The sequence below is a fragment of the Haliotis asinina genome, chromosome 1 (genome assembly GCF_037392515.1).
Source record: "Haliotis asinina isolate JCU_RB_2024 chromosome 1, JCU_Hal_asi_v2, whole genome shotgun sequence".
NCBI classification, from domain to species: Eukaryota; Metazoa; Mollusca; class Gastropoda; order Lepetellida; family Haliotidae; genus Haliotis; species Haliotis asinina.
In genome coordinates, this window is record NC_090280.1 from 57,771,331 (window position 1) to 57,784,771 (window position 13,441).

The window sequence follows — 13,441 nt, forward strand, 5'->3', positions numbered from 1 at the left end:
GTGTTTGTCGTATGAGCTGAATAATGCGACTGGGTGGTCAGGCAAGTTCACGTAATTGTAACCCACATTGAGTAGATCAAAGCTTATGATCTTGGATTGTCTGTCAGTGCTCGATTATTTACAGACCACTGCCGTATTGCACTGCAATTTTCAGTGAAATTGCTTACTCATGAAATCAATCACCAGTTAGATACCAGTACTTTGTGGAATAGTGAAGTGTCAGTGTATTTTTAATTTGTATTTTTGTGAATTGACCAACTATGATAGAAGTGAATGTTTTGGTTGTTTTTGTATCATTGTACCCTGAGGACACAGATTTTTGCTCCATTGTCTATCACTGGATCATCTGGTTCAGACCTGATTATTTACTGACTGAAAGTCATGAAGTATTGCTGAGTGCGATGTTAAAATGAGAAACAAGAAGATTTATAAACATCCTGTTTTTGTTTCAGTTGCCTATCAAGACAGGATTACACACAACACAGTCTGTGCAGAATGTCAAACAGAACAAGGAATGTTTGGTGAACGTCAGCAAGTACAAGTTCTCTCTTGTCATCAACGGCCTGACCAAGACACTGCAGTCAGTCTCTCAGATGGTTAGTATGGAGTTTCATGTACTGTTGTAGTGATACAGCGATATGGTATCATGATACAAGGTTCATGATGCAATACATCAATTTAAATGTCCTGTATCACAATACATATAATACATTACTTATTTTACAAGTTACACAGATGTTTAGGTGTTACAAATTGCCAAAATTGTTCCAGAACTAATTCATGCAGACTCTCTAGAATTTCCTGTTTGGCTATAAATAGAAGAATGTTCACACTGCCCCCAATCTTGTAGGGCTCTCACCTACAATATCCCATCTTGACTGTCAGAGATTTGAAGACTTCTCCAGGAAGGGAGAGAATATGAACTTATGACATAGGAGTACTCTGTTAGGATACAAATTGTATCCATGCTATTAGAATACTTATCATATCATTCCTTACCATCTCAATTCTCATTAGCAGATGCTCATGCTGTTGATCACTGGACTGGTTGGTCCAGACTCGATTAGTTACAGACCTCTGCTATGTATCTGGAATATTGCTGAGTGCAGCGATAAACACCAAACAAACAAATGTTTGTTTCATGTTATTCCAAAAGAAACCTGTGCTCCAAATTTTGTAGTTTACCAGCATGCACAAACTTTACTTCAGTAGGGTTTAAATGATGCATCACTACATTGCAGCAATGTGTGAATTTTAATGATTGTTAAAATCAAATGATGTCAAGTGCTTTTGACTGGCACACTTTGAAACCTTTTGAACCTGGTATGAAATATTTATAGTCAACAAGTTTTCACATGCTTTGATTTGAATATGCATATTGTGATATTTTAGAATGGATTGTATTGTTGCTCCATCATCAAGTTAAGTTGCTCATAGTATCAATCCCCTGCTTGTTCTAAAAGTGGCTGCGAACTTGATTGGGTCATAAAGCCTGTGAACCTATTGATAGCCTTGAAGTTGCACCCTATGGTTTGGATGATTGCTCATGATATCAATCACTGTATTGTCTGAATCCATTATTTACAATAGTCTCTCATATGTCTAGAAATTAGTTGAATTATTCCAAAATGGATTGTTAGCAAACCATCGAACATATTTGGTCTTTAAGAATCATCAGTGTTGTGAACAAAGATTATATTAGAAGTGTGGTACTCACTAATTTTGACGACTCCTTTGATTTCCGTACCATTTATGGCCTTAAGTGATGTAGCAACTTGCAATGGAAACACATTCTGACCATCACCAAGGTCCATACCCTTGTCATCTGTGGACATATTTCTTTGACTAGAAAAAGGCACTTTGTCAATTGAAACATGTCTGTCTGCTTGAATTGGTCCATTGATGCTTGTGTCCAAATGGTTGTCGTGTTGTGTTGCTGGTACTCCATTGATGCTTGTATTGTCATGCATCCTAACTGTAACCTCATTGGAACTTTTGTATGTGCTGTTTCCCGTTGTGTTTTCTTTTGAATTTGATCCTGTTTCACCATTTAACAAATTTGTGGAATCTTCTGTAACCTTGGAAACACTATCTGTGATCATATTGTTCAACCCTGCTTCATCATGGCTGCTTAGACTGATTAAAGTAGCAGTCCCATGGCTAGTTGTATCCAGTGTTTCTTTTTGGATGTCTGTGCTTGCTCCTTTTGTGACATTTCCTGCAGGAGAACCAGCTACATGTACACTGGTCCTTTCTGGTAGGTGTTTGGCATCATTGGAAACATTGGTGTTCTCTTGGGCTAAAGCGGCTTCATAATGGCCGTCTTGTTTTGATGATAGTTGGAATCGTGGTTCCTGGTCTTCAGATGAAGATTCTGGAAGAGTTTCATTGGAAGTATCATATACGGGATTGATTATTCCAAGTGTTGTGTCTTTTTTGTCACTCATTGTTCTAGAGGCTGATTTCTTTGTGGGACGTGTCAGTACTTGTGTAGACCTGCCTTCAGTTCCAAGTTAGTAATTGTAGAAGGTTGTCTTGTCGTAGATCAAAGTGAGTAATTATAGAGGCTAACCTTGAGTTGTAAGTCAGTGATTGTAGATGTTTGTCTTTTCCTAAATCCAAGTGAATAAATCTAGGAGCTAGTTTTCTTGGTTGTGGTTTGTAATTCTTGAGGCTGGTTTCTCAGTCTCAATCAGTTCTTGCAGAAACTGTATTGCAATCCATTTGATTGATTGATAAGGCTGGTTTTCTCAGTGCAAATGAGTAATTCTGGAGGCTAGTTTTCTCAATCTAGGCCAGACTTGAATAAGTATTCTCAATCCAAGTCGCTAACTGTTGATTCGACTCTTGCTCAATCCAATCAGTAATGATAAAGTCTAGTCTTCTCAGTCCATTGATTGAGTACTTGAAAAACCTAGTTTTCTTTTCGTCCAATGAACAGCATGCAGACGGACAACTCCCTCTAGACAACTTGGACTGAATGTCGACATGCACAAGCCAGTCAATATGTTTTACTACTCCCACATTCACAGACACAGCTGAAAGAGACACCGGGCAAATGTGCACTTACAGAGATTTTCTCTTCTTCCAAAAAATGTCTCCCAGACTGAGTCCTTGTACATCTAAGACAATGCGTCTAGACGAAAATGTTTTGTCTACCCTCACTGTCGCTGACACAACTGATCATAACACCGAGCTAATGGAAAGTGTAGTTTACGTAATGTCTGCTAACCACGTTGTGAAAGCCATGTCCTACTAAGATAAAGATGATAACTTGAATCAAGAGTGACTACTATGTGTACCCAGTCGTCCAAAGGGACTGTTATCTTAGCGTCAGAGTTATCACATCGAATGAGCAGTCAAAAGGTTAACGACATGTAACCTGAACTTGGATGTACCCAGATAAATCACAAGCTGTAATCTTGATGCTAATAAATAGAACAATTTGTTTCATTATCAGGTATTGAATGGGGAATGTTTAATTATATATGTACATATAAAACAAGAAGAAACTGTACAGAAGTATATTTCGTGTATATGATACAGGGGTTCAAAAGTATGTTGAAAGGCCACTTGGCACAGGGCAACCATAAGTTTAAATTATCTAGTAGTCCACGGACAAGTACGATACCATTATTTGATTGCCTGAAATGAAAACTGACTTGTCCCAGGCGTCAGGCAATGGGATTTTTGAAACCTGTGTTATGTATTATATCTGTTGGTAACATCAAATTAGATCACAGCTCATTTCTGTTTTGTTGCCTTTGTTAAAGAAAATGCACATTAAGTAGATAGTGATAAAAATAACCTGCCAGTTGGGATGTTTCATTATCCTAGACAAAATGTAGGATTTATCCTGTGACTCTTTTTCTGAGTTTAATTATGTGTTCATTGTTATTGAAAGCATTTGCTTGTCACTGCAAAGGCCCAAGTTTGAGTCCACACATGGTTACAATGTGAGAAGCCCGTTTCTTGTGTCCCTGCCGTGATATTGCTGGAATATTACTAAAATCGGTGTAAAACCCAACTCACTCACTCACTCATTGCCAGTGTGACTTTTGACAGTCACCTATTGTAAATCACAACAGTACTAAACGCTACTGTTTCGGCTTCTGTTTCTATCGGGAATGTTTAACCAATCAGTATCACATGTGTCAGTGATGAGTGGTTCAAGCCTCCTCCAGTTATCAGTGTTGTTCGTCTGATAATGTTATTTTATTTTAAACAATGCGGTTAGTTCATCTGATTATGTCATTTTAGTTTAAGCAACATGGCTAGTTCATCTGATAACACTGACAACTCATGGAAGTTGTTTACAGTAGAAGGTGAGGCTGATTAGTCAGGGCACACATAATGAAAGCAGACAGTCCAGTGATCAACAGCATGAGCATCACTTGACACAATTGGGATGCTCCAAACGAAGTGCAATTGGGTCTTGGTTATTAGGAAAATGTACAAACTTAATGAACTGACAGTCATGATGTGTTGAATTCTCCTCTCTGGCAGGTACCGTCAGTTCCAATTTCCAGGTGTGCCTTGGAACAACTATATCTTGAAAATGCCCATCCTGACACTTATCATGGATAGTTCCTATTGCTGGTTATCCCTAACAATATGCAGATAATCCGTGCTCAGTTATCAATCAGTAAACCTCACCACACTACTCATGTTGGCAAAAAGGGGATACAGTCACGTCATTTAGCAAATAGAACATTCACTGATTAATACCATAATAAACATTCAAGGATACTTGACATATGCAAGTATTTTCTTTTCACTTTACTGTGACAAGTGAGGAAATCATCTCTTTTTTGTGTCTTGATTTAACAACCATAACAATAAAAAACATACTTTTGAAAGTTTAATTAAATAATGTAATGCTTAATATTTTTGTCTCCTGAGCCCATCGATAATCAGTGATGTGATTGATTGTTTGACCGATTATTCAATCAATTGCTCCAGCATTGTCCTTATTTCTTCCCACTGTCAATTTCTTTCTAGGATATGTTTTAAATTCCATATGAAAGAATTTTTTTTCCATTTTTGCAAGGTACTGTGACTATGGCAATCTCGATGATAGCATTTTGCCTGGATAGATGAAAGTTTGTAACATTAATTCCAACACAAACTGTGTAGTGATCTGTAATACCCGGTAATATGTAAGCATGTTAATTGTATGATACGTACAATGTTGGCATCTATGTAACATCCTGTATAATAAACACAGTTAGGTGCATTGTTGATGTATACACTATATGGCAGAGTATCTAACTTAATGGCATGAGCCAGGGGATATTAGCCATGTATTATCCAAAGTAGAAATGCTTGTATAATTTAAGTCCTCTTTATATTTTGTATGTGTACTGGTGTTAATATCTTCTTACTTTGTGTAATGTGTTTATTCAATAGTGTACACTATTGTCTGTGTTTTCACACTGAAAATTCTTAAGGGTGAAACAGTATACCACAGTATTAGTAGAACCACAGTATTTTGCATTTGGTTCGGTATACCATAGTGTTGTCCAAAGATTTGGTGTTTTCGGCTCGTCATTTTTTCTGCATTCTGATCATATCTAAGGCCTTACCTAAGGCCAAATTAAAGGCCTTTACAGCAGTGCGTACCATTTCATTACTGATAATTCTGAGTGACTTCCAGTGACCTTTATCTCACAATGAGTTTCCAATATGTATCTTGAGAAAATATGTATCTTGCAAGATCATACCTGTGAAGACGTGGAACAGAATAAGTCATGAGGAACCCATGCTTGCCACAAGAGACGACTATACTTATCGTAAGAAGCGACTAATGAGATGGAGCGGTCAGACTCAGTGACTTGTTTGACTCATGTCATCGGTTCCCGATTGCACAGATCAATGCTCACACTGTTGATCACTGGATTGTCTGGTCCAGACTTGATTATTTACAGACTGCCTGCATATGGCTGGAATATTGCTGAGTGTGGTGTAAAACTGAACTCTCCACTCACTCTGCAGGATGGTGTGGATATGGCAAATGACAAGTGTTTTATGTTTTGAATCATATTTTTGTGTATTCTCATGCTTGCATTAACAGCTAAACCAAGGGTCACAATTGATATCATTCTCCTTACAAGCTTGTTAAACACTCACTCGTTTACTGTAGCATGAGCGACCTATCAATGAATAATAATCAGGAAGATAGTTAGTGACCTTAGGTGGATCGGTCATTGGTCTGGAATTTGACCTCAGGTATGTTTGATAATGTATCAGACTGCTCCAGAATGTCCAGAATATGTTGTTGGTGGATGTTTCTAAACAGGGTCCTCACTGTTTTTTGATCTACAGAAGTGTGTGAAAATGGCTGGAGTTAGGTATTTTCAGATAACTGATTTTTTTTTCATCCTCAGTTTTCATTTTAATATGTCATATTAAAAGAGCCATTTGTTATTGCAGCCAACCAATAAACTGTTCCATCATAAAAATCATTGAATGATAAGCCTTGCTTGTAAACAAACAGGGGAGGTAACTCAAGCTGGTTTTGTCACTGATCACATCAGACCCAACAGATCATTTCCTGCTACTGACTCTACACAAGAACAATCTCTTATACCAGTTTACAGTGCAGGTGTGATAGTTGATGTCTCTGTATATATTACAGAGAATCTACCACCCTGAGGCAGAGCGAAGTCACTATGAGTCCCAGCTTATCATCCTGGACACTCTCAAGCAGGTGCTGAACTCGGTGAGTACGCTTGCACTTAGCACTGTTTCTGCACTCCTTGATAACTAATAGACCATGGAGTTGTGCATAAAATGGGTTCCAGTTCCTTGTCGTAACTTAGCACATGATCGACTTGTATAAGGTGTAGTAATACTAATAACCTGGCAGATTTTATTTTCATAGTCAAGTGATCTGGATTGATGTTCATCATTTCAACCATAAGTTTGTCTGCGTAATTCTAGAGTAGAAACAAATGTTGTTTCATGTTGGAAATGTAAATCAGTAAATTTCAATGTTATTGGTATTATTGATATTTTAGATTTTAGATAAATAGAACAAATGTATTTTAGAGACAAAATTTAGTCTATTGACTGTTCCATATGTGCCAAAAACACTTATTAGGAGGATATGTAATTTTAGCGGGCAATAGCAGTTGTGTACCAGTGTTCACGTTAACGTAAAAACCTTTTTTCGTGCGAAAAGTAATAAAAACATGCAAAAAATATTTTGCATGCCTGTTTTTGACACATAGATTCTGATCTACGTAATTTTAAAAAGTACCTTAAAACTGCAACATATAGAAAAACATTAAATTTTCAATTATTGAGGATTGTTATGAAAACTTCATGCGCAAAAGATTGGGACGACGATATTTATAATTGTATTTGTGCTCCTACTGGTACAAAACCTACCGCAAACAGTGGTGTACCAACCAAAATCAGAAAGTCGGAAGTGTATTTAAGTAAGACGTTCTAGCTATCTTATTTCTTAGTCTGTGTGTTCTGTTAAAGTCATTCTACGTAGTAATGTGACCTTGACCTCTGTGTTACACTGTATTGTTGACAGCAACCGAAGGACACCTCACGCCTGGATGAAGCTATGTATGTGAAGCTGCTTCTGCCAGAGATATGCAAGGTGAGGCTCCAATCAAAAGAGGTCATTATAATAATAATCATAAATGCATATTCATAATTTGCCTATTCCCCACCATAAGGCATGCTCAGGGCACTATAGAATATTTATGCTAGAGTATTTGCAGCTAAAATCATAAGAAATATGCTGAGAAAAAGTTGGTTTTTATGTCTAGACTTAAAATGTCTATTGTGTCAGCTTTTCATGCACAAGGGACAGAGTTCTGAAGCAAGGGGCAGTACAAGAATGATTTTCAAGATGATCCAACGCATGTAGGGTTGGGCAGAGCTGTGTACCTTTGTTGTTCAGAAACTTTTTAAACTGTTTGGCACACTGACAGGGTATATTCAGCTGACTCACTCTATAAGTCCCCTTGGGAATCTAGGTCAGAATTGATCTGCAATGATCTATGCTTATCAGTTGTTGCAACTTCTCTAGTGGTATAAGGCTCATTGACCTACCCAGATGCCATATGATGATGTCCATAACATCGACCATTGGTTTGTAGGAATATTGCAATGATCAGAATGTAACAGCAAGCACAATGTTATTCACTACTATGATTGTGTTACAGTTCTTGAACCAGCAGAGTGATACCCCTGTGATGATGCAGCTCAAGAAGCTGGCCTCCGAGGTCCTGTTTGCCCTCAGTCTCAATAACTTCACTGCCGTCTTCAGCCGTATCTCAGCGAGGTGTGTGGTTGATGGAAACATCATGTTTTAATTCTACGATTGCAGTTTTTTATTTTTAAATTATTTAATTAATTGAATTTTTGTACGCTCCTGTGATATGTAACACCAAACATTAGCTGATACATATGTTTGTGAATTTTTATTTCGAATGCTGCTTCCCTAATGACATCGTCTTTATTATCAAATGCCAGAAATAGCTGTTCAGTGAGGGATGCCATACCTTGATATGGAATTCTGTTGTCCATCCCCATGCCCCTGCATGTCTACAATTACAGAGAGGTTTAAAAATCCATTGTGAATATGATGACTCTCCTACTGATCCAAACAATGATCTTCTTTAAGATTATGTTTCAGGGCAAATGGTTTCGATAAAACCATCTTGCTTGAACATTATTAACACCTTAACCATGGGAAATTATTGGATCCGTGAAGGTCCAGAGTAGAATAAGCCTTCAGCAACCCATGTTTGCCATAACAGCAGACTATACTTGTCGTAAGAGGCGACTTTCGGGATCGGGTGGTCAGGCTCACTGACTTGGTTGACACGTCATCAGTTCCCAATTGTGCAGATAGATGTTCATGGTGTTGATCACTGGACTGTCTGGTCCAAACTCGATTATTTACAGACCGCCATCATATAGCTGGAATATTGCTCAGTGCAACTTAAAACTCATTCAGTCAGTCACTCACTCACTCACTCACTCACTCACTCACTCACTCACTCACTCACTCACTCACTCACTCACTCACTCACTCACTCCCTTGCTCACTCACTCAAAATTATTGAGGTTCTCTCTCAAAATTATTGAGGTTCTGTCATCCATGAGATCTTCTCCAATGGTGTTTGAATCTTGTACCCCTTAAAGCTCTAACTTTCAACATTGCAGTTTTACACTTATTCATCCATTAATTCTGAAAATTTGTTTAACTATGAACAGTACAATATTCACCTTTCATGCCAATTCCGTATTTTGTAACTGGTCTAACTATGAGTTTACAATGTTTGTGAACCAGTTTCATGGAATGTAAATTTTCAGACTGGTGACTCTATCAACGTGCAGTGAAGACCCGTCAGATCTCACAGACCTGGAGCTTATCCAACACATGAATATGGACTTGGCTCGACTCAGCAAGCTGCTCAATGGTGAGACCATGGGGAGTGTGGGAGTCAGTATATTGGGTCAGTGGTCAGAGGAAGGCAGAGGGAGGGTCGTAGGAATATGGGGTACTGGGTTAGAGGTCACGGAAAGGTAGTGGGAGGGTGTCTGTACTTGGGCAAGTTCCGGGTAGAATTTGTCTTCAATTACCTATACTTGTCATAAGAGGTGACAAACAGGATTGGGTGGTCAGACTCGATGATTTGGTTTACACATTTCATCGTATCCCATTTGCTTTTGATGCTGATCACTGGATTCTCTGGCCCATTTTCAGTTATTTACAGACCTTGCCCATTTAGCTGTGATCGCCATACAGCTGGCATATTACTAAGTGTGTTAAACAACAAGCCAAATCACAGTGATAAAATGTCATTCACTATCACTGCTGATATGTGACACATGGTGAAAACAAGTGTAGCCATTCCAAGTTGTCAGTGCTATTGGCTGTTATTGTTGCTGTTTGTTACAGAAGTTGTGTCAAAGTTCAAGTCCCTCAAGTCAAGACAGGTGCTCATCACGCTGGGCCAGAACCTGGAGAAAGTGAGTAGTCTGCAGGAAATTGTGTCATTTTAATGTCTCAAGGGAGATAATCCATGTCACAGTCATGGACTTTATAGAGGATCACAATAAGCAGTTACTTATCATTTGGTTTTACAAAGTTACTCGAGCAAAATATTTATTTTCTATTTCAATAAAGTGCAAGGGTTACAGCTGGCCAAATAACCCAGGCATGTGAATAAAATTAGTGTGTGGTCAAGCATAGCCACAACTGAGTAGGTTTTAAGTTCAAGCTGCCCCACTCTCCACATAATATTGTGGGTTGTTTTGGGGTTTTTTTTTATTAATTAAATTTACAAATTATTGGGCAGTGGTGACATGTAGTGAGAGTATTATGTAAATGTGCAGTTTATTCAGGGTTCTGAATATTTTGTGTTTGATCATTCCACATGCCTGTGTTCCTCCTTTCGGTACCTTGGGGTGACTTTGTGTTACAGGCGGTGTGGAACTGGATGGACAACTACCCTCATGAGTTCACAGACCTCCAGAAGAGGCCCAATGATGAGCTTCAGGGTATGTTTGTACGTCTCTTGAAGAGTGTATGAAATCTGTTATTTGCAATTTTGTGTTATTATTTTTTGATTATGTGAGCACTGACTTGCTGAAAATGTTGATGTTTCTTCTGTTGACATTATAATACAATTACCAAGGCATATGTTTTAAGGGCTGCTACGATTCAGTTTGATTCACTGGAAATTGAATCTTAGATGCATAACCATTATCGCAATTTCGATTCAATATTTGAATGATTACTTTAATTACTTCCACGCAACCAGAACCTAAGTTTGACTCCAACTTAACAGTTTCAAGCGCTTGAATAAGGTGAAACATGATTGGTTGATGCTGGGCTAATTATCCAGTGAGAATTGTTGTCAGTAGACATCGCCAAGTTGACAATAGATTTCATGCTAAAAAAGAGACAACTCTGAGAGTAAAATCAAATCTGATGTTTTTACTTTTCTGTGGAATCGAATAAAAAATAATTGAATCAAGAGTCCGACAACACAGACTTGTTGTAAGAAGCGACTAATGTGATAAGATGGTCATGCATGACATCTAATGCACTATATACGTATTTTTCCAGAGTGTTGTGACAAGATGTTTGAGCACTTCAATGCACTGACAGAGGGGTCCAAGAGGAGGGTGTCGGTCTGGCCTCTTCAGATGATGCTACTTATTCTCTGTCCTGTAAGAAATGACTAAGTTCATCAGTTCGTCACCTCTCCAGTGACTCATTTATTGAGAGCTGTGTTTGTTTGTAATAAACATTTTACTGGGCTGCCATGTAACAGTAATCGCAGCTGGTGACTGTTTCTTACTTTTCATTTTCATTACAAATTTCTAAGCAAAACATTAACAATTTCTTCATTAATTCTTACAAATAATATACTAGTCTACAAAATTAAAACCAAGGACTGAATTTTCAAAGATGCTGACAAACAGTCATTTACTGGTCTTGCCAGAGTTGAACATAGTCATGCTTTCTGGATTAAAGAAAGCAAGAAGTTTAATGTCATCAGATTTGCTTTCCGATTTTGCTGCTTGTACCTTGAAGTATTTATATATTCTCTATATCCTGAATCTTGGCACAAATTCTTGACCTATGCAAGGGGTTGAACAGTGAACTTTGTTTTGTTTTTAGAAAATCTTGGAAGAGATCAACAATGCTGACACAGGAGCACCATGTTCCCAGCAACACTTACGGAAGGTGAGTTATGATTAGCTGTAGTCAGTGGTGCACTCTTTAGCTAAGTGAAATAAAGTTGTCAGAACAGTTCAGTGAAAGTGATGTCATGCCACAGCACCACATCACACAGCACCAACCACACCACACCACACCACACCACACCACACCACACCACACCACACCACACCACACCACACCACACCACACCACGTCATGTTACACCACACCACGATACGCCACGCCATGCCCCATCACACCTCACCATGCCATGCCAAGTCACCACACCACACTAAACTTCACCAATCATGCCTCACCATGCCACCCCACGCCATGGATTGCCATGCCATGCCATGTTAATATAATGCACTTGGCCACACCAGGCCATGCAACAACACACCTTGCCATGCCATGCCATGCCATGCCACCACACTACACTGATGCACATCAAGGCAATGTAGGTTGTATTTAATTAAGTCTTAGAATGCTTTTCATAGGAACAAGTATTTCTGACTTTTCTGTTGCCATTGTCAAACTGTAACAATTAATAGTTAGTTGTAACATGTCTTGTGCAGGTAATCTTACACCTATTGTCTGTTTTCCAGAAACATTTTATAGATGAAGTGAAACGAGCCATCGCATGTCATGGTGGCAACAAGCAGTTCACAGAGGGCGCTGCTGTGACGTGTGTGCGACTATGTAAAGCCTCCACATACATTAGCATCAATGATAGTCTAAACGTTCTCTTCTCTCTGGTGCAGTCTGTCATTCAGGATCTCAAGGTACACACGCTGTTTCATGCTGCTGTCAATCACACCGGTGCACAAAGTGAAATGCATCATGATCGTCTTGTTCTATTTGTCTATTTCTTACTAAGTTCTACTATATTAATGTTTTTCACATTTTCTATGACATGTACTCGTATTTTTAATCCTGGGAACTCTACAAATACGGATTCTGAGATGTTTGGAACAAAAAACATATAACCCATCTTAATCCAAGTCATAATGTCTGGAATGAAATTTTTAACCTCCCAAACTACCTGGGCTTGTTGTAAGAGCGATTCAACAGATTGTGCTGTCAGGCTTGCTGACTTGCTGAATGTCATTGTATCCTAATTGTGCAGGTGATGATTGTCTGGTATAGATTCAATTATTTACAGATTCATAAATCGTCATATCTCTTGAATTATGCTGAGAGTAGCATAAAACAATATAACTAGTATTCTGTTCACCATAGACTAAACCTCTTTATCATCAATCAGCTGGAGTCTTCTAGCCCACTGAAAAAATTGGTCCTTCTTTATGGACAATATGAATATGAAGTCATGAAGTGTTTTGCATTAAAGATATTGTGCTTGGCTAGACACTGCTATTAAGTGTAACTACTACCCCACAACAAGAGAGTCAGGTGTCTCTTCTTATGAAGAATTTGAGAATAAGATCATCAAGTGTAATGCATTGTATATGTTGTTTGACTAGACGCTGCTGTTCAATCCGCCCTCCAACAGTAAACCATTCTACAAGGGTCAGGGCATGTTCGGGCAGGACCTTGACCTTTACATCGACTGCTTCGTGTCCTGTTTCCGCATCACCCCACACAACAATGATGTACTCAAAGTCTGCCTCAACAGCCACTCACCTCCCATGTATCACTTTGTCCTCGTCAATGCCCTCCATCGGATCATCACACAGGTGAGACACAATGGAGCTAGACACATGAAGATCCAGGTCAGAA

General features: G+C 38.6%; 2 protein-coding genes across 19 annotated transcripts in view; one reads left to right on the forward strand and one right to left on the reverse strand.

Annotated features, from left to right (window-relative positions):
• The window catches only part of LOC137295049 (protein spinster homolog 1-like), a 36,888-nt gene extending 33,680 nt beyond the window's left edge, over positions 1–3,208 (reverse strand). Inside the window, exon 1 of the mRNA XM_067826316.1 lies at positions 1,718–3,208. Within this exon, the coding sequence (XP_067682417.1) occupies positions 1,718–2,447 (730 nt within the window). The 5' untranslated portion in view covers positions 2,448–3,208. The remainder of the gene's footprint in view (positions 1–1,717) is intronic.
• The window catches only part of LOC137294944 (neurofibromin-like), an 85,060-nt gene that overhangs the window by 1,547 nt on the left and 70,072 nt on the right, over positions 1–13,441 (forward strand). For 17 of the 18 annotated variants that reach the window (XM_067826202.1, XM_067826169.1, XM_067826210.1 and 14 more), the window contains exons 2-12: positions 453–596; positions 6,638–6,721; positions 7,547–7,615; positions 8,187–8,305; positions 9,343–9,449; positions 9,932–10,002; positions 10,458–10,533; positions 11,105–11,208; positions 11,663–11,728; positions 12,310–12,486; positions 13,186–13,398. In XM_067826202.1, coding sequence (XP_067682303.1) covers positions 453–596; positions 6,638–6,721; positions 7,547–7,615; positions 8,187–8,305; positions 9,343–9,449; positions 9,932–10,002; positions 10,458–10,533; positions 11,105–11,208; positions 11,663–11,728; positions 12,310–12,486; positions 13,186–13,398 — 1,230 coding nt within the window. The remainder of the gene's footprint in view (positions 1–452; positions 597–6,637; positions 6,722–7,546; positions 7,616–8,186; positions 8,306–9,342; positions 9,450–9,931; positions 10,003–10,457; positions 10,534–11,104; positions 11,209–11,662; positions 11,729–12,309; positions 12,487–13,185; positions 13,399–13,441) is intronic. The other variant, XM_067826177.1, reaches the window with a different exon arrangement.